General features: G+C 37.0%; 1 protein-coding gene and 2 long non-coding RNA genes across 11 annotated transcripts; 1 reads left to right on the top strand and 2 right to left on the bottom strand.

Annotated features, from left to right (window-relative positions):
• Window positions 1-1134: 1134 nt before the first annotated feature.
• Window positions 1135-6737, bottom strand: LOC119999964. Of its 6 annotated transcripts, none has more exons than XR_005468520.1 (9): window positions 6600-6737; window positions 6068-6080; window positions 5014-5090; window positions 3310-3541; window positions 2298-2404; window positions 2093-2200; window positions 1898-1958; window positions 1671-1782; window positions 1135-1474 (listed from the first exon to the last, which is right to left on the bottom strand). It is a non-coding gene; the product is annotated as an uncharacterized LOC119999964 (long non-coding RNA). The 6 variants fall into 6 exon arrangements; XR_005468521.1 differs by having other exon boundaries at window positions 1135-1471; XR_005468522.1 differs by having other exon boundaries at window positions 2298-2401.
• LOC119999963 (trichohyalin) lies at window positions 3419-18796 on the top strand. Of its 4 annotated transcripts, none has more exons than XM_038847810.1 (19): window positions 3419-5111; window positions 5269-5541; window positions 5669-5839; window positions 6502-6678; window positions 6781-6936; window positions 7612-8733; window positions 9125-9418; window positions 9511-9624; window positions 9723-11873; window positions 11968-12129; window positions 12227-12721; window positions 12803-12940; window positions 13015-14421; window positions 14529-14714; window positions 14805-15290; window positions 15621-15866; window positions 16304-16819; window positions 17163-17414; window positions 17859-18796. In XM_038847810.1, the coding sequence occupies exons 1-19, from the start codon at window positions 3450-3452 to the stop codon at window positions 18573-18575; spliced, it is 10725 nt and encodes a 3574-aa protein (XP_038703738.1). In that variant the 5' UTR covers window positions 3419-3449; the 3' UTR covers window positions 18576-18796. The 4 variants fall into 4 exon arrangements, with proteins under 4 accessions (XP_038703738.1, XP_038703739.1, XP_038703736.1 ...); XM_038847811.1 differs by having other exon boundaries at window positions 5266-5541; window positions 6514-6678; XM_038847808.1 differs by having other exon boundaries at window positions 5266-5541.
• On the bottom strand, window positions 6734-19671 carry LOC119999965. Its single transcript, XR_005468526.1, has 3 exons — window positions 19596-19671; window positions 17584-17828; window positions 6734-6871 (listed from the first exon to the last, which is right to left on the bottom strand). It is a non-coding gene; the product is annotated as an uncharacterized LOC119999965 (long non-coding RNA).
• Window positions 19672-20619: the final 948 nt, after the last annotated feature.

The following is a 20619-nucleotide window of genomic DNA, read 5'->3' as shown; positions in this document are numbered from 1 at the left end:
CTGTTGCAGGGCCCACCATTCAATCATCATCTGTGAACCATCCATAAGCTTTGTAATGTTCAATCAAATATAATATCAAATACACGAGTCCTGCAATGCATTATTACGAGTATCCATCGACTATACGTATCAATCTGGAACACTTGATGCTAGCTAGGCTTGCAAGCTAGCTCTACCATATTCATTCAAATTTGGATAAAACGTATTCAAAGTAAAAGTACCCTAAATTCAGATGTGACAAAACTTTGTCCAACCCGGATTAAATCAAGTTTGAACATAAAAGTATATCCGAAACCCAGATTAAAACACAATTTTTTATCTGGTTTAAAACAAGATCTGGATTCAAACACAAAAGTCTTATTTAGTCTACTTATTCATACCCTAACTCAAATTAGGTTATCGACCGGATTTAAACCAATCCGGATTTGGTCAATTAAATATGTCCGAAATTGAATCCAAGTTGAGATCCAAACATGTAAATATTTCATGAACACATGATTTTGTCCGACCTAGATCGAAAATTTGTTTTTGCAACCCCTACTTAAATCCTTCCAACTTTGCAACACAAGGAATTACGACCTCTCTGAATAATCACCTTGAAAGGATTATACATAGCATTCAATTGTGTATATATATATATATATATATATATATATATATATATCTTGATACGAAGAGATTCCAACAAGTTCCATCAGATGAATATAACTAGTTTTGAAAGTCTTTAAATATCATTATCACTTTTTGTCATTATGCAAGAATACATTCAGTTTTTTCAAATTTTCTATTCTAATACACTGCTTTTAACGAACGAAAGGAGAGGAATCATGGAATAAAAGTTTTTCCTTACCAACGGAGATGACAGCCAGAATTGTGAAGTACATAGTAAACATGCAATTGATAAAATATTCACAAGATTTAACTTCGACAAAACTGGAAGCAAGTTTTTCTCAAGTGAATCTTCATAATGTTTCTGCGATTTCAATACCTAGTTTAGGGCCCATAATGCCCAATAAGGAAGCAAGAACACCGCAAGAGAACTTAGAGAGAGTAAATTTGGACAGAATGCTGTAAGTAAGATCTTTACCTTGGTGTGAGAACTACAGTGAATGATTAAAATAGTTGATCTTACAATTAAAGGTGAAAGAATAATTTATCTAATTTGATTTGCAATTCAGTCTGTAAAGGCCTACCAGGGCAAATGACCAGTCAATCAGTAGGTCCATTGCATATCTTGCCAACTCAACATTACATTAGCATACTACTAGTGGCATTTTGTCACTTCTACTCTACTTTTCGCAACATTCCTATAAAGATAAATTATTGCAGGTATCTCATGATCCATATAATTGACTCTAAAGCCATTAACTACAGGTACGAGAAATTTCAGAAGAATTAAGGATATCTGAAGCTTAGCAGAGAGACTTACATAAGACAAAGATCTTCATCCTTTCCATGAAAAGCTCAACTTCTGCTGCATGAAAAAAGGAAACTGAAGTCAATATTCCAGAACCGACATCTTCATTCGTAAGCACAATAATCTATTACTCCCCTTGCAGTCTCTATACAAACTTAATGATCTTTATGTAGGATGTTTTTCTGTGTATGTAGATATCTTCATGTTATGCTTTATCCTATGTGTTTTGAATTAGACCCTGATATTGTCATACCTTTCATCCTGATCTAGAATTGACTCATGAGAATCATTAGCCACCTTTATGAAACACCAAGCAAAAGAATATAAAGATCCCTTCCCAAGATCATTATAAATCATCCTAATATCTGCGATCGGAAAATAAAAATGCTGTTCAGCAATCCAATACATCACATTATATCTCAACACAGAGCAAAATTTTCTAAACATTAAACAAGATGTCCTTTCCATATAGGTAGTTACCATAATCTCTTTATTCACTCTTTTTAGCCTCAAATCCACAACCTTTTCATTTTTACCAATCCTAATTGCCAGAGAAACATCAGTATGACATAGTTGATTTAAACTTTATGCTAAAGTGAGAGAGGGCTAAGAATTAATATCAACATATTACAAAAAATAAAAAAATAAAAAATCAAGGAATTGTTGATCACTTACCCAGTATCAAAACTGCATAATCTCGAGTTAGCTAAACAAATTACCTACCCAAAAGAGCATCTAAAGGGGTGCATCTAGGAGCTTTCTTTTCTCAATGCTGCATACCAACTACACAATCACAAAAACAGGGTGAAAATGGGAAAGAACGAGACCTATGTGGGAAGATTTTAACTCTTCAACATATATTCTGCAGATTTTAACCCACCTCCTAGATTGCCTTTACGAAGATGCTGAGACTATTTTGTCGGAATCATTCAGATGCCTGTGTAGGCTAAGGGACGCAGACAGTTTATTAAGACGTGTCTTTTTCTTCTAACATAAAAAAATAAAATTATACACAATATTAAAGCACAGTATTTATTTTGCACTGATAAGAGCAAATATCAACAGTAGAAGAGTTTCTTGCTCATTTATTAAGGAGTCAGCTATTAGTTGATAAGCATAAGCATAACATTAATTTTCTTTCACTAAAATTTTAGGAAAGCGAATTATCAATTTGCAGTATATTCTCAAATTAATCCATCACTGTACTTAATCACAGAATTTCATGGTATTTCCTTTTTAATGTTATGATGTCACCTACTAGTCCATTAATATAAAAGAAAAATTATTTGACAAAAAGATGGCACTCGAAAATTGGCCATTTATCAACAAACTGAGAGACATACTACTCTGTCCCTAATATTAAAATGAATACATCATAGCAACATAAGTAAAACAAGATCAGCCACAAAAATCTTTTCTCTATCTGTCCATCCTATTTAGAGTAGTGTTCTAGATGATTTTTTATTCTGGACTGTCTAATTTGAATGTCAGATTTTGCATTCTAAAGTGTTTTCGATGATATGAAGGTCCTTCAAAAAATAAGTATGATAATGAGGACCAGCATTTGATGCATTAGAATGACGGGCGAAGCATTCTCATGAACATAGTGGAGTATATTACCCTTTCCCGCTACATCTTCATTCCATACTACAGATTTCCAAAATTCTTTCTAAGGTGTAATTAGCCTAAATGAGAAGCAGAAAAGAATCTATGAAAGAATAAGAAGGGAGAGCAGAGAAAAGAAAACAACAAACCATCACTCTTTCTTGCCCACCCCCAAAAAAAGAGAGTTTTAACAGTTAATTATCCATGTAGTTAAATAACTTTCTTTTCATATTAAAGCGACAACTATTTCTTCATGCAGAAAATAAAGGGGAAAGAAAAAGAGATACTTGCATACAGAGCAGTCGAACAGTTTGATGGAACTCTCCAGGAATCTTCCTTCAAGGACCTCAATGAACCTCTCAAAACTGCTGAATACCCAGTAAACTCATATACCACCCAACAAGCAACGGACACAGGTGATAAAGCCATGAATCCTACATTAACAGACAATGTAGGAGCCACAGAGGATGAAACTGTTCCGGAATCATCATCAGCTAACAAGGTTGCTGCTGAAGGAACCTGCGGCATATCAGAACAATGCCAGGATAAAAAGGAAAAAATTCAGGTTGTAGAAGAGGAGAGCAATGAAAATCATGTGACTGAAGAGACAAGAGAAATAGCAGAAAAGGGTGATAGAATTTGCAACATTGTAGATGATACTAGAACAAGTGTAGAGATGGAAAGTGTCGAAGAAGCAAACGTCAAGGTCAAAGGAGAGGAAACTTTGATGGAGGAAAGGATATTTGAACAAATTGAAGCAAGTGAAACTCAGCAAGTTTCAGCAGAAGAATACCCAAAACTCACTGAAGAAGGAAAAAATGGCTTAGAGAAAAATGGTAGACAAGAAACAAATAAAGAGAAAAGAGTTGGATTGAACTCCAGTGAAAAAGTTATCAGCAGTCTTGAAGCCGTCTCAGGTCAGAAGCATGAAGCTTTGTTTTATGCTGATGTGGAAGTCAACAACTTAAGCACTACACACCAAACAGCAGAGGCTTCACAGAAAAAGGAAAGCATTCCCTCAATTGCTGACACCACATTAGAGAACTTCGGTGAGAAAGGCTTGAAAGAAGTAGAAGAAAAGAAATCAGAGTGCTGCTCCCTTTCCATGGGTGAGGAAAGCAGTCCTAAGGAGCACAATGAAGAACATTGCCATGGTGAGAATGATGAAGTGACTGTTACTACTGAGGAGAACACTGAGAATGCACCAAATCCTAGGGAAAATTTAGAGGAAACCATTTTGCCACAACATGAACTAGACAAGACAGAGCTTGAAAAGTGTGACAGAACTTGCAACATCGTAGATGATACAAGAACAAGTGTAGAGATGGAAAGTATCGAAAAAGAAAATCTCAAGGTCAAAGAAGAGGAAAATTTGATGGAGGAAACGATAATTAAACAAATTGAAGCAAGTGAAAATCGGCAATCTTCAGCAGAAGAAAACCCAAAACTCGCTGCAAAAGAAAAAGAAGGCTTCGAGAAAAATGCAAGAGAAGAAAACAACAAAGAGAAAATAGCTGAATTTGACTCCAGTGAGCAAGTTCTCAGCATTACTGAGGTTGCCTCACGTCAAAAGGATGAGGCTTTGTTTTACGCACCTGATATGGCAGTCAACAACTTAGGCAGTGGAGTTGAGACTCAAGACAACTTCGGAGAGAAAGGGTTTGAAGAAGTTGAAGACAAGAAATCAGATTGCTGTTCCACTTTAATGGATAACGAAAAAAGTTCTAATGAGTTCAAGGAGGAACACGGTCACGTTGAGAATGAGCATACTCTTGTAGAAGATAAGGACAGCATCACTGATAAAATGACTTTAATTGCTGAGGAGAACAACGAAAAAGCACCAAATCACCCCGAAAATTTAGAGGAAATCTTGCTACAACATGAACCAGAAAAGTTGAAGCTTGACAATCACTCAAATATGGATTCCATGGATATAGATACATCTTCAAAAGAGTATTTTGAAAAAGTTGCATGCATTGAAGACAACGCACCTATCCAAATTCATAATGAAAGCTTCGAGGGGAGAGCAGTAGCAGACAAATCAACCACTAGTGATGCCCTTGGCAATCTGGCCATTCAAGAAGAAAAGGTCTAACAAATTATAAATTCAAAACCATTAACATTTTTGCTTCATTGTCATAAATTTTTTTGCTGTTACTATCATAGCTATATTCTACAGAATGGCAGAAGGATGATGACTACAAAAAAGCTAACGCTTTACATATGTTGTTCTATGCTCATAGCAGAAAATCCTGCACACTGAGTTTGACAATGTGGAAATTGAACCCCAAAGAAAAAATGCAAATGACGTACTTCTCTCTCATTTGATCGTCAAAGACTTAATACAACCAGAAGACGAGAAGCGGGAGAAAGTACTTGTTGTACAAGAAGAACAAACCCATGAAGCAACTGAAGCATCTAGAGAGGAGGAAAAGAAAATTGAAGATGCAAGTAGGGCTCCCAGAAGTACAGAAACCACAGTTTTAGAGCATTCAGCTGCAGGAACACTAATGACAGAGGTAACAGTAGAGATTTTAACACAATATTTTCCATTTTTTTTCCTGTTCAATTTTCTGTCACAAGACTGGCCAACATTCTCTTTCAAATGCCCATATTCATCAAATCACAATCTTACCCCTGATGTAGGACATCCAACAAGCTTCTGAAGCATCTGATACAAACAAAGGGTTTGAGAATGTGGTTGTAGGAGCAGAGGATTTAGAGAGGACTTATGGGTTGAACCCCACAGAGAAAATAGACGGCAACGTTGTGAAGGAGAACATGGAAGGGGAAACAAATAAGGAAGATGCTGAAGAGGTCTGTCTTGAACACAAACGAGTATTAACTTTCCACTTATAAACTCTAATATTCTATTTTTTCCAATTTTAGAGCATTAAGGTAGAGTTTGGATTACATTTTGGAATCCCAAGACGAATTTTAAAATTATTTTTTCAAAATGAACTGTCTAATTGAAGGACAAACAATAAGTATTTGATAGATAGCAATCTACAAAAACATTCAATAAGCAGCATGTGCATAGCATACCCCTTTGGTGTACCTGCGAAGAAATAAAAATGATGCATTGAATACAAATTTGACATATTCACAAATCATTTTACAGAGATTTCATTCATAATGAGAAGAAAAATTTTAAATATGCAAAAGAATTCTCCATAGTTGTGAGAACACATTCTTAGTATCAGTAATAAAAACTTTATCCTTTAAAACGGTCCAATGTAATGAAATTCAAGATGAGAACTTAGGGAGGACACTGATAAACACAAAAGAATACAGGAAGGAAGCAATTTCTCAAAAACATTCGTCCTCGAAAGAAACTACTTTAGGCTTCAAAGAAGATGAAGTATGAAGAAAGGCCAGAAAAAGAGGTGTCATTGACAATGTTGCAAAACTTGCTAGTCCATGGGGGCTTCTTTTATATCCAACAAATGTTTAATTTACATTAAATTATTAAGAGTCAGATTGTTATGCAGATGCACAAAGAGTTCAAAAAAAATATGGCGGATGATGATGTTGAAAAAAAAATTTTAGAAGGTAAGAACCAATTGGCAGAACTTACTGCAGTGGAAGTAACTGAAGCCGCAATATCAGTACCAATATCCAACGAAGAGATGAACCAGATTGCAAGCAGTCATCAGGTTTAACTATTCAATAACTTTAATGCACTTCAGTCATAATTGAGAGCATATCTATCATTCTACTTTGCATCCTCAATGTAATACCCAAATCATTTCACATAGGTGAACCACGTTGCTCAAAATACCAGTGGGAGTGAGCAAGTGAGGAAATGGGACATGGATGAAGGCAGAGCAATAGACAACTTCCAGCTTCCTGCAAAAGAAACAGACAAATTAGTACATTTAGAAGAGGAAAAGGAGAAACAGAAAAAAGAGGAGGTTCGTTAAATTTTCAGATCATAACTTTGATTGTTGAGAATGGAATTTCTTTTTCTTTTTCTTTTTAAATTTTTTTCTACTTTCACAAATTTCTATGATTCTTAAAGGATTATAGAAAATAGAATGGTGTCAAAATGATTGCAAGCAACTTCTGTCAATTGCAGTTAAAAAACAGAAACATAGTTTGCTAGGATATATTAAAATTACAGCAACCTATGGTTTAATTTTGTCTCTGGTTGTCCATTTTAGTAATAAACTTATATATATTCCCTAAACCAAAACCTTCAATACATTTCCCTTAATTTCTTTGCCATCCAATCATATGAAGCCTGCATGAATTATTTGCGTGGGATAAGGTGTATCGAGGCAACCAGTGCTAGCCAAGTGATTTACTAATGTATTTATGTATCCTAGTAGTTTGCTTTTCAATTATATTTACCGATTCAACAATCAATATCCTACATAGGTACTTAAGGCAGTAGGTACAGCACCTTCATTTAAAAACACAGGAGAACTGAATTTAGAGGATCATGCTATATCAGATACCTCTGCGATTGGTTACCCTTAAAGCAATATTATTAAGTTAAAAGAACAGGTCATTTATTAAACACACAACTCACAAGCATTTCCACTTTGGCTGTCCTTTGGTTCCTAATTGACCCTCCCTTTCCACAGGTCCAGGACTTGGACTCAGAAAATAAAGAAAAAGTTCAAGCAAAAGAGTTGGAAGATAATATGAGAGCTGAGACTTTGAACGACAGAGAAGAGTTAAACAACGATGACCATCCCATGAATACTTCAAAAGCATTCAAAGAAGAAACAGTACCAAAAGAAGTTGATGGAAGCCTAGTTGGCATCTCACGGGAGCCTCAAATGTCTGTTGAGGAGAGTAAAGAAGATTTCTTAACGAAAGAAAAGCCCAGTATTCATGAATTTGGATCCATATATGTGTTCAAAGTATTGGAAGAAGCAAGCTTAAATGAAACTGAACCAAAAGATATAAAGCAACTGGAAAGTGATGGTCTTGCTTGTCAAGAGAAACCAAAAGATGCAAAAAGGGCTAGACTTGATAGTTTGGATATCATTGTGAGAACAGATGATGCCTACAACATTGAAGAGAATAGGAATAAGGATCGAGAAGAAGTAGACGAACATGAAGAGAAGATCGAGCAAGAAATCCATACCGAAGCTCCAACAGCAGGAAGTGAAGATCAGGACGTGGAGGCTACTAGTGAGCAATCTGAAGCACAAGATAACCTCAGTAAGATAGAAAAAGAGCTTGTCAGAGATGAGGCGAGTAATAAAGTAGACGAAACTCCTGTTCATGCCCAAATCCCATATGATAATACAGACACGTCTTTCATTGGACAGATGGCGGTAAATATGAATGAAACTGAGGACTCTAAATTGGGGACTGCATTTGCAAGAAAGGTGAGAGCTAATAACGAAATGCAGACTCACCAGGGTGATGACCACTATGAAAAACATAGCTCTAGTTCTGAAGATGCGGAAATTTCGAAAAGAGAAAAACCAACAAACCCAACAGATATTTGCAAATCAAGGACTTCAAATGAGGAAAAACCATTGAATGAAGGATCGGGTGTGGACAAACTTGAAGACAAGAAAACCTTGGAGGAGAGTGGGGACAATAAAAAAGCTATTCTGCAACAAGTGGACTCTGGTATGGTATATGAAGGTCCTGCTGCAGAAAATGTATTAGTTGAACAGGAAGCTGGAACTGACAGCCCAAGAATTGAAGCTGGAAATACTGAAAACTATGGAACTCTGGTGGAAGAGGTCAGAACCCATAACTCTAGTGTAAATAAGTTTCGGCTTTATCTGCTCAATTTTTCGCTTAATCCTTTGTAATGCATTCGACCAATGCAGAGAATGCATTGAGAGAGTATTTGAATCTGCCACAAAACATGACCACTCATGCAGTTTAACAAAGCAATATAAACATGTTTTCTAATATTTCCGAACATAGAATAAAAGGTCATGCAGAAAAAGTTACATGTTTGCATTACACTTCATCATCATCCTTTTCTATTGCATCTAAGACTTTGTCTAACATGATCATACTTTCAATATGCTATTTGGAATTCAGTTGTTCATTCTGTCACATAACAACACATATACTCTTCCTGATGGATACCACATTGAAAATCTAATCAATCATTGCATACAGAATTTCAAATCAGCTGAATCTAGTGAGGAACCCAAATGCACCTTAGGAATTGTGACCAAAAATCAAAGTCAAGACACGATTCCTTTGACCAGTGAGAGTCAAGAAGAAATAAAGAGAAATGACATTCATAATCAGAGTTTTACCTCTACTGAAGAACAAAATTCTGGAGAAACACTACAAGAAGATCAAAATAACAAAGAAGAGAAAACAGTGACCGATGTTTTGCCAGAAGATCATAGTCACAGCATTGAAAATGCATATGATGTCAACAAGGCAGTCAACATAACCAAAGAGGTGAGAAAAATAACTCCTTTGTAGGCACATGGTAAATTTCAATCAATATTTTCCAGTTCCCTTTCTGTATTTGATGTTTATCTCATCACCAGTTGGAAGGAATAAAGAAAGATAATGACGATGAAAACATCAGACATCAGAAAGAGGAAGGGAGCAATATAAAGGAACTTCTCCCTGTATCTACTGAAGAGGAAAGGACTAATAAGGTAAGCTGCTTGGTGAAAGGAAAGTATTTAAAAGTTTCCATATGCTGTTGTTGATATGTTAACCATGAATGTTGCTTGAAACATTGTTTCTTAAACAGGTGAAGGACTATAGCCCCGTCTCAACTGAATATTTTATTGCTGAACACTCCAATGAAGAGACAGAGAAAGCAAACTTCAAGGCTAAAGGAGAGTCAACTGGGAAAACGGAGGCAGCAATTACGGATGAAATGGATGAGGGAAAAGTGGAAGAAGAAGAAGAAGACAGGGAGAAGCCAGTGAGTGTCTCCTCCGTAGTAGCCGAAGAGTCAGAAGAAAAGAACAAAAAGGAGTCGACAGATGAAGCAAATAAAAGTTATGATAAGATCAATACAACTGCGGCAATGGTAATGGCGCAGACAAGCTTGGAGAAATCCCAGATACATAAGAAGCCTGAGGTTTCCAACATTTTCTTGGACAAAAGGATTTCATGTATAGTTGAAACTGAGCCCAGCCAACAGGGTAACCTTACTGACAGCACTAGCCCTGAAGAACTTACATCTTCCTTGGTATCTCAACCTCCAACTGCTTATCATGAGGACAGTGAGAACACTGAGACCACAAGAAACCCAGATGCAGGTGAAGAACCTCATGAAACAATGAAGAGCCTGCTCTTGGAGAAGTTTCATCTTGATGAAGCTAGAAAAGCAATCAAAGAAACTTCTGAAATGGTTTATGCGTTTCAAAATTCTCAAGACAATAAAGCAGTTAAAGGAAATGCAATTGTGGCCGATCTTAATCTCACTGCAGAGGACTTAAATCAGCAACTACAAACACTGTCCCCCACCTCTCCTTTGAAGGAACAGAATCACGAAATCATAGAAACAATCAAGAACACGCAGGGAGTACAAACTACGGAATACGAAAGTTCAGAAAAACCCTTGGCGACAAAGACGGCAGAAGAAACATGCCTAAATAAAAAAGACCTCCATAGTTCCAATTTCTCTCAATCAGGATACAAACTCAATACTGAAACAGAAAATGACTGTCCGAAAAAATTGAATGAAGCAGGACGGACACAGGATGAAATTAGAGAAGAAAACAAAAATGATAGTGAAAAGGAAGTCAAATCTGAAATTGAAGGTAATGAAGCAGCCACAGATGATGAACACAGAGCTGATCAGACTCATAATGTGGAGAATTTAAAGGAACAACATCAGGCACCACCCCAAGCATTGCTTTTTGAGGGTCAGAAGCACGGGCTCACAGGCACCATTGAGAATTCAAAGAAAGTGGAATCCTTACAAGATGGGGAAGAAATGAGTTCAGATGAAATTTATGAAGGAAATACAGCGGCTTATGAAATGGTATCCACATCTGATTCTCAAGACATAAAAGCAGCAAACACAATGGACAGTCCCGCAAGGCAGAAATCAGAAGAACACCAAGCAGCACTCTTTGCAATGCATTCCCAAGAACAGGAGCATGAAAGTTCAACCATAATTGAGAGCATGGAAAAGACCATGAAAGAAATGGAAGTTCTGAAAGATGAGGGTACTGTGTATGAAATCAGTGCAAAAACTAAGGAAGCTTCCGCAACAATATTTGAGTCTGAATCTCAAAAGCTCAGAGAACATGAAGCTGAAATTGCTTCTGATCAGACAACGACAAAGGAGAAATTAGAAGAGCACCAACAAATGCCACACTTTGCACTGCCTTCTAAGGAACAAGTTCATGAAATTTTAATGCCAATCAAAAGTGTAAATGAGAACGTGAATGCCGTAGAACTGCTAGCAGATGAGAGTCAAGAAAATTCTTCAGCACCGTGGTCAGCAGAAAAAATTTGCCTCCAAGAAGAAGAGACCGGGGAGCTTGAAGTCGCTAATTTGGGACATGACATTACAACAGACATGTCAGACGATTCAAGTGAAGCGCATGGAATCAAAAGAGACATTGCACAAGAAGCTTCAAAATTAGAGCCTCAAGAATATGAGAATGAGATAGATTACATTGAATGTCAATCTGAAAACAAGAAGACAACGGGACTAGAGGAATCATCTGAGAATGTCTCCATGCTCATGTCTGAGACAAGTGCAAAGAGTTTAGAACATGTATCAGAAGTCTACCATCACGAAGTTTCCGCTAAGCAAGATGCTGAAATGAAGGAAAACCTTCCCGAGACACCAATTACTGATTTGTGGGCTGAAGAAAATCAATGCAAGAAAACAGTTGAAGCAACTAAAAGCATACAGAATGCCATTGCAAATCAAAAGGTCAGTTAAAGAATTAGATAAATTTTTCTATTTTCTCCACTTTGTATTGCGTATTTGTGTTGCCAGCAGTTGACTGACGAGGAAAAATTAATAGATCAGCGAGGAAGGGGAAGATACAAACAACCATCTCCTGATTACCCTCAGTCAAGAAAGAATACAAGAAAGTCATCAAGATTATGAACATAAGGCTGAAGAAAAATCAGGAGAGACAAATAAAAGACTCAAGGCCTCAATGAGTAAAACTCAAACCGAAGAGGTAATTGAGAAGTCCAATTTTCCTTGTCTTATTTTCCTTCTCTTTTTTCTTCCTAACTTAGAAAGTTCTCCAAAATGAACATTTTTCTATGATTTAGTTGTGTGAGGAAGCCAAGAAGATTGATACCACCAGTAAAATTGGACAGAAAGGTGACGAGGAAAAAACTATTGAGGACCCTGACCACGTTAATATTCAGAATGAGCAAATAAAGAAGGGTCTTCTCAGTGAAAGTAAGACAGGGATACAGGACAGTCCAAATGAAGTAAGTGAGGTAAAAAGTAGCAGTCTCGAACAAGTTCTAAAACTAGATGATAATGAGATAAAAACTTCAGAATGTCCTTCTGAAAGTGAGAAAGCAACAGCATTAGAAAGACTATCTGATAAAGATGCCCTGTTCAACCCTGAGATGACAAGTGAAGAGAATTTTGAATGTGAGTCAGAAGTTCAGTGTCATGAAGTCCTCGTCAAATTGCTAAACACGATGGAAGAGCATCCTGAGGCAAGAGTAGAAGTCTTAAGAGCTGAAGTAAATCAGTGCAACCAAACAATTGAATCAACTCAAATCATACAGTACGAAGCAACAAATGAAAAGGTTTGATTGAGAACTTTCATCAATTTATACAGTTTTAAGTCTTTCCTTTTTCCTTCACGTTTTTCCTTTGTTTTCCAACAGGAAAAGGCGGATGCCAGCAATTGTCACCCAATTTCCCTTACCAAGCAGCAAAGCGAAGGAAGTTGTCAAAAAATTAAACAGAAGGCCCAAGAACGTGAAACAGAAGAAACGTCAATGAGAAATACGGGAAGCAACGAGGTAAGAGAATAAACACACTTCATCTTAAATTTATTTTTCCTTTCTACCTAGATAATTTGGACAATGTTGAACAGTTTTATGAGAAAACCGAGAAGGTTGATCCGACCAAGAAGATTGAAGGAGAAGATGGTGCTGAGGAAAAAACTGTTGAGTACCCTGACCAAGTTGATATCGACAATAAGACAATCAAAGAGAGCATTCCTTCAATTGAACAGGTGCACAGAATCACATCCATAGTTGTAAACATGAATGTAGAAGCAATAGATGAAGATAGGAGGCCAGAAAATTCTTCAGCAACAAAAACTGCGGAAGAAACTTGCTCAAGAAAAGAAAGGCCTAAGGAATCCGAAATTTCCTGTTTGGGGCTTGCCTCCAATGAAGACAATTGGGAAGGCAGCCCAAATGAAGTAAACAAGGAAGTAAGAACTTTGGATGGTACTGAAGAAGAAAACAAAGAAGATTATGAAATGGCATCCACAATGGATTCTCAAGACATCAGAGCAGCAACTGCAATTCAAAGTCTCCCAATGGAGAAATTAGAAGAGCAACATCAGCACACATACCCTGAAATGCTTTCTGAAGAACAAGAGCATGAAAGTTCAACCTCATTTGGGAGACAAGAAAACAATATCAAGGAGATGAAACTTTCGACAGATGAGAGTCCAGAAAATTCTGCATCAAAAACAACAGAAGAGGCACCCTTGCTTAAGGAAGAGACTGAAGAGCCGAAATTCCCCCAAATGAGCCATGAACTAGATACAATCGATAAGGACAGTACAAATGAAGTACTTAAGGAAGAAGAAGATGATTTTGAGGAAATTAGTGAAGACATTGAAGAAGCTTCTGCAAGAGTACCAGCATCTAAAACTCAAAGGCTCAGAGGAGATGAAGCAGAAGGAACTTCTGAAGCTCAGACTCTCGCAGTGCAGGAATTAAAAGAGAAAACACCATCTTCTCCACATTCTAAGGAACAAGATCATGGCATTATCAAGAAGAATGAGGTTGAGGGGCTACAAGATGAGAGTCAAGAAAATTCTTGGGCATTGCGGACAACAGAAACAACATGCTTGCAGGAGGAACAGACCAAGGAGGCTGAAGTCACCAAGCTGATCCTTGAAATCAGAACGGACGTATTGGAAAATCCAACTGAAATAAATGAGATCAAAAAAGACAACCCAGAACAAGCTTTGACATCAGAGCCTCAAGAATACATAAACGAGATTGAAAATATTGACTGCCCATCAAAAAGCGAGAAAACAATAGGACATTGTAATAAGGTCCCAAATTTCATGTTTGAGACTGAAAAGGGTATTGAACATCTACCAGGAGTCCATTATCATGAATTTGTCACCAAACACAAAACTGAAACAAAGGAAGACCATCCCGAGGAAGGAATAACTGATTTCAAGGCTGGAGAAAATCAGTGGAAGAAAACAATTGAAGCAACTGAAATCGTACAGAATGACATTACAAGAGAAAAGGTAAGAAAACTAGACAGAATTTTCATCATTTATACATTGCCATGTTTTTCCCATTCTCCTTTACTTAATTTTACCAAGTATTGACTGAGAAGACAAAAAAACAACAGATCAGGGAGGAAAAGGACGTGAACAATGATCACCCAATTTCTCTTGTTGAAGAAAGAAGTGAAGAATATCATCAGGAATATGAACACAAGACCATTGTAGATTTGGGAGAGAAGACCATTGCAGATTTGGGAGAGAAGACGTGCGAAACATGTGAGACATCTATCAGTATAAATCAAAGCAAAGAGGTCAGCAAATAAGAAGTCAATTTCACCTTCAGTTTTCTCGTTCTTATTAAGTTCATAATTCGTCTATTGTGAACATTTCTTGAAGTACAGTTACATGGGGAAATAGAGAAGATTATCACAACAAAAAAGTTAGAAGGACAAGACGGTGCTAAAAGAGAAAAAGTGGATGACCCGGACCAAGTTACTATTCAGGATGAGACAATCAAAGAGAGCCTTCCAACTGAAATTAAGGCAGATATAGAGGATAGTCCAAGTGAAGTATGTGAGGTAGAAAGCAAAACTCCAGATGCAACTAGGAAATTAGTGCCTCATGAATATGAAGAAGAAAGCAAAAAAACAACAGCAATTGCAAGACAATCCAAGGAAGCTGCCATGCCCATACTTGAGACAAGCAAAAAGAAAGTTGAATGTCTTTCTGCAGCTCCCAGTCATGTAATCCTCATTGAATCAAAATTTACTAAAATGAAGGAAGATTGTCCTGAGGCAGAACCAACAGAAGTGAGGACTGAAGAGAGTCAACACAAGAAATCAATTGAAGAAACTGAGATAATACAGAATGAAGTTCAAAATGCAGAGGTTAGATATAGAAGTTAATCACTTTATATATATTCTTTTCTTTCCCCTCATCTTTCCTTAGACACCCGTTAACTGAGAGGAAATTAGATTCACAGAGGCAAAGCAAGATAGCAAGAACAATCATATGACTTTTCTGAGGAAATAAGCGATTGACAAAATATGAGCACAAACAACTCTGACAGACATTAAGGATACAAGACAAATAAACACATAGTCAATGTGGAAAACTGAAAATGAAGTGTCTGTGATTAGAAGCAAACTTTAACTTTAATATCTTTTTTTGTTTACCAACTTCATGTCTACAGCTTGAACTTTTTTTCTAAAATACAGTTATATGAGGAAAGTGCAAAGATTGGTGCAACCAAGAAGACTGAAGGACAAGACCTGACTGAAGTAAAAACTGTTGAAGACCAAGGCCAAGTTGATGTTCAGAAGAATACATTAGAACACTTCTTTCCAAGTGAAACAGAGGGAAACAATGTTGAGTGTTCAGCAACTGAACAGAAACACAAGAACGAGGGCAATGATACGAAGTCAGTAAGCAGCAAAATAGAAGCAGCAACTCCAACAGAAAAGGTCAGAATACATTTAACTCTCTGCTTTCTTGATACCTTTGCCATTAAGCTCAACCATCAATAACGACAGACATATTTGACAGTTCCATTTGGACCTTCGAAGAAACAAGGAATATAAAAGAAATCATAAACATTTTAATGTCCGAGTGTTTTCAAGATGTTACCCAATTATTTTTTAAAATCTTTACATGATCCCAAATGGAGCTTAAAGATAAAAAATTCTGGCTGTAAGTATAGACACTGGGTGCACCATGTGCTTGCAAATACCTTGCCCTCGTTGTGTTACTAATCGCCCACAACAACTGACTATAACCAATCTATGTGCATGTGACTCACCCATTGTGATCCTAACAGAAAATGGCATCCTATAATTGGTACACCAACCTTATTGTTTTGAATATTAACCACCTGAACAAGGTTATTTTTTGTTATCATCAGGAACCAGGCGCTGAGATGTCACAAAAAGACAGCAACATCAAGCTTGCAGAAAATGAAAAAAACAATCAAGACATTCAGCAGAAAAGGGATAATTCCCTTGTAATGTCTGAGAAGCAGATCCAAATAGAAGCAGATACTAGGCCAAACTCAGTGTTTGTGGCTTCAAATGAAGAGAAAAATATTCCACAAGAGCTAGAGGATCAGATTGCAAAAATTATACAGAATGCTGAAACTGGAGATTCCGTAGCTGAATATGCCACTGCAATAGATTCAGAGGTAGAACGATTCGTAAATGGAGGAAATAAAATTATGGATAGCTCAGCCGATGAAATGAGTGAAAACTCTCAGCCAATGGATTCAGATAAGATTTCATTAATCCTCATTGAATCACAATCTACTAAACTGAAGGAAGAGTGTCTTGAGGCAGAACCAACTGAAGTGAGGACTGAAGTGAGCCAGCACGAGAAATCAATTGAAGAAACTGAGATAATACGTAATGAATGTCAAAATGCAGAGGTTAGATATAGAAGTTAATCACTTTATATATTCTTTTCTTTCCCCTATTCTTATCTTTCCTTAGACACACGTTAACTGATGGGAAATTAGATCACAGAGGCAAAGGAAGATTGCAAGAATAACCAACTGATTTTTCTATGGAAATAACCAATTGACAAAAGGCAAATATGAGCACAACTCTGACAGACATTTAGGATATAAGGCAAATGAAACACATAGTAATTCAATGTGGAAAACTGAAAATGAAGGGTCTGTGATTAGAAGCAAACTTTAACTTTAGTACTTTTTTTCATTTACCAACTTCATGTCTACAACTTGAATTTTTTTTCTTTCTAAAATACAGTTATATGAGGAAATTGCTAAGACTGGTGCAACCAAGAAGACTGAAGGACAAGACCTGACTGAAGTAAAAACTGTTGAAGAGGAAGGCCAAGGCCAAGTTGATGTTCAGAAGAATACATTAGAACACTCCTTTTCAAGTGAAACAGAGGGAAACAATGTCAAGTGTTCAGCGACCGAACAGAAACAAGAGAATGAGAGCAATGATAAGAAGTCAGTAAGCAGCAAAATAGAAGCAGAAACTCTAACAGAAAAGGTCAGACTACATTTAACTCCGCTTTCTTGATACCTTTGCCATTAAGCCCAACCATCAATAACAACATACATATGTCACAGCTCCATTTGGACCTTGGAAGGAACAAGGAAAGAATATAAAATAAAATAATCATAAACACTATAATGTCTGAGTGTTTTGAAGATATTACCCAATTATTTTTCAAAATCTTTGCATGATCCAAAACGTAGCTTAAAGATCAGAATCTCTGGCTGTAAGTATAGACACTGGGTGCACCATGTGCTTGCAAATACTTTGCCCTCATTGTGTTACTACTCGCCCACAACAACTGACTATAACCAATCTATGTGCATGCGACCCAACCATTTGTGATCCCAACAGAAAATGGCATCCTATAATTGGTACACCATCCTTAATGTTTTGAATATTAACCACCTGAACAAGTTTATTGTTTGTTATCATCAGGAACCAGGCGCTGAGATATCACAAAAAGAAGGCAACATCAAGCTTGCAGAAAATGAAAAAATCAATCAAAACATTCAGCAGAAAAAGGATGATTCACTAGTAGTGTCCGAGAAGCAGATCCAAATAGAAGCAGATAGTAGGCCAAACTCAGTGTTTATGACTTCAAATGAGAAAAATATTCCACTAGAGCTAGACGATCAGATTGCAAAAACTATACAGAATGCTGAAAGTGGAGATTTCGTAGCTGAATATGCCACTGCAATAGATTCAGAGATAGAAGGATTAGTAAGTGGAGGAAATAAAATTATGGATAGCTCAGCCGATGAAACAAGTGAAAGCTCTCAGCCAATGGATTCAGCTACGATTTCATTACCCGACCTGCAAATTTCCAAGAAAGAAGCACTACAAGTGGCCGGACACTTGACAGAAGAGGGAGGACAAGTGGAAACTAAAGAAGAAGAGCAAGTTGAAGAAACAAAAACAGATGAAGAGAAAGATGAAGAGAAAAGGGACTCAGGCCCTGGTTCTCCCATCATGGTAGAAGCCTCTGGAGATGTGGATGTTAAAGTCACAAAAAAGAAATCTCATAACATATTGTCAGGCATAGGATCAAAGGTCAAGCATTCAATCTCCAAGGTAAAGAAAGCCATTACTGGAAAGTCCTCTCATCCAAAGCATCACCAAGATGAAGTGCAGACACAAGTGGTCAACAATTGATAACAGTATAGCCAGACCCTTAATTAAGCATGAAAACATTGGTGTGAAAGTTCTTGTTCATGATTCCAGTATTTGTATTGAAAGGTTAGAGTGTGATGTATATCTCTGCTTATTGAAAACTTTCAGGCCATTATGTCCATAAAATAAGGCAAAAATATGGCATTTTGTGTAGTGAATATTTGTAAGGTTTGAGTGTGATGTATATTTCCGCTTTTTGAAAATTTTCATGCCATTATGTCCATAAATAAGGCAAAATATGACAATTTTTTGTAATGAATATTTGTCAGACAGTATAATTTTGCATTAGTTTCATACGAGAAAATTGGTTAAGATGGTATGGACATGTCCAACATAGAGATAGCGGTGTGACAGTGAGGAGGAATGAGAGAATTTTTATAGGAGAGAGTACGAGGCAGCGAGGTAGACCTAAAAAGACATGGCGTGAAGTTATAAGAAATTATATGAATTTAATAAGAGTGGATAAATGTATGATCTATGATAGAAATGAATGGAGAAAACAAATCCATGTGGTGGATTTCCAATGATATTCTCATAGACTCGTGTGAGCCGACCCCAAATTTTTAGGATAAAGGCTCGGATGATGATGATGATTAGTTTCATATTCTGTGTTTAAGTTTTTGTATGAACTTCAATGTCTGTATATAAACACACAACAGGAACTTCACAAATAGTTTGGCCATTTCATGATCGAAAGCAAAAATTCTTTGATCACTGTCATGGTAGCAGAGAAACTCTGATGGAATTGTTTCAATGAACAACTGAGAGGAGTCAATGAAGAATCAAAAAGTAATGAAAATTAAGTTCCTGGAAATGCAAAGGTAACCTAGCAAATCATTCCCCAATCAAATTTCCTAATTCCCTTCGTAATTAAAACATTGAAACGAAAATCGCTAAGCAACTAACATAGAGGAACAATCTCATCCACATCGATACTGCATCAGTTCATCGTTCATGCCTCAAATAAAAAGAGCGATACAGAGCGTTAGATAGAGGCGGTACCTATATACATGCATCACTGAATCTTCAGATTGTTTGAGGGTATTCGCTCAGTTTGAGGGTATTCGTTCAGTGCCCTAAACCTTAAATCCAGTCCAAAAAACTTTATGGCTTTACGAGACCTCTAATATTATAATTACTTTCTTATCCTTATCTTCCTTCTCCCACAAAACTTACACTTCTCAGTTAGTCTCCTTCTAATTTCTAAATTTATAATTTAATTTATCCTATGGACTTGTCTCGGTTGGTCTATCTCTCTAGCTTAATCATATTCAACCATGACTGCTGATCAGAATCAGATGCCTGCAGAGTCCGCAACCCTTCATGGGGTTCATTCCTCCCCCAAAAGGTGATCCATCTTCATTAAATATTTCTACTAATTAAATAATTAAATTGTGTCATTTGAGTTGCTAATCAATCTGTTGTATACAAGATTTATACGGGTAGGTTGGAGGGCAAAGTTGCAATAATAACAGAAGGAGCGAGAGGGATTGGTTTTGGATAGATGTTGTAGGTATTGATGATGGTGGGCTGGTTGTCGGGGTGGTGGTGGTGGTGGTGGTTGTGGGGGAAAGGTTGTCGATGAAGCAACACTGATTTTCCTTTCTCTCTCACTAGCCTAGGGTCTCTTCATCTCACTAGCCTAGGGTCTCTCATCTCTCTTCCTCAAATCCATCTCGGCCAATGTTACTGTCTCGAAACAGTAACATTGGTTGGCTAGTGTTATTATTTGAAAAAAAACTTCAAATCCGATCGATTTCGATGACGGTTCGCCATACCACCATCACAGTTGGACTCCTCTCATTGAAGCACACAATGCCCAGCTAGGTATGGTCGTTTTTAAAACAGTAACATTGGTCGGCCAGTGTTACCAATGTTACTATTTGAAAACAATAACATTGGTTGGCCAGTGTTACTATTTGAAAAAAACTTCAAATTCGGTCGATTTTAGAGGCGGTTTGCTGTACCACCACTACCATTAGAATCCCCTCACTGAGACGCACAATGCCCAGTCAGGTACGGCCCA

Source organism: Tripterygium wilfordii, chromosome 6, assembly GCF_013401445.1.
Source record: "Tripterygium wilfordii isolate XIE 37 chromosome 6, ASM1340144v1, whole genome shotgun sequence".
Classification (NCBI taxonomy): Eukaryota; Viridiplantae; Streptophyta; class Magnoliopsida; order Celastrales; family Celastraceae; genus Tripterygium; species Tripterygium wilfordii.
This window is presented reverse-complemented; position numbering and strand designations above follow the sequence as displayed.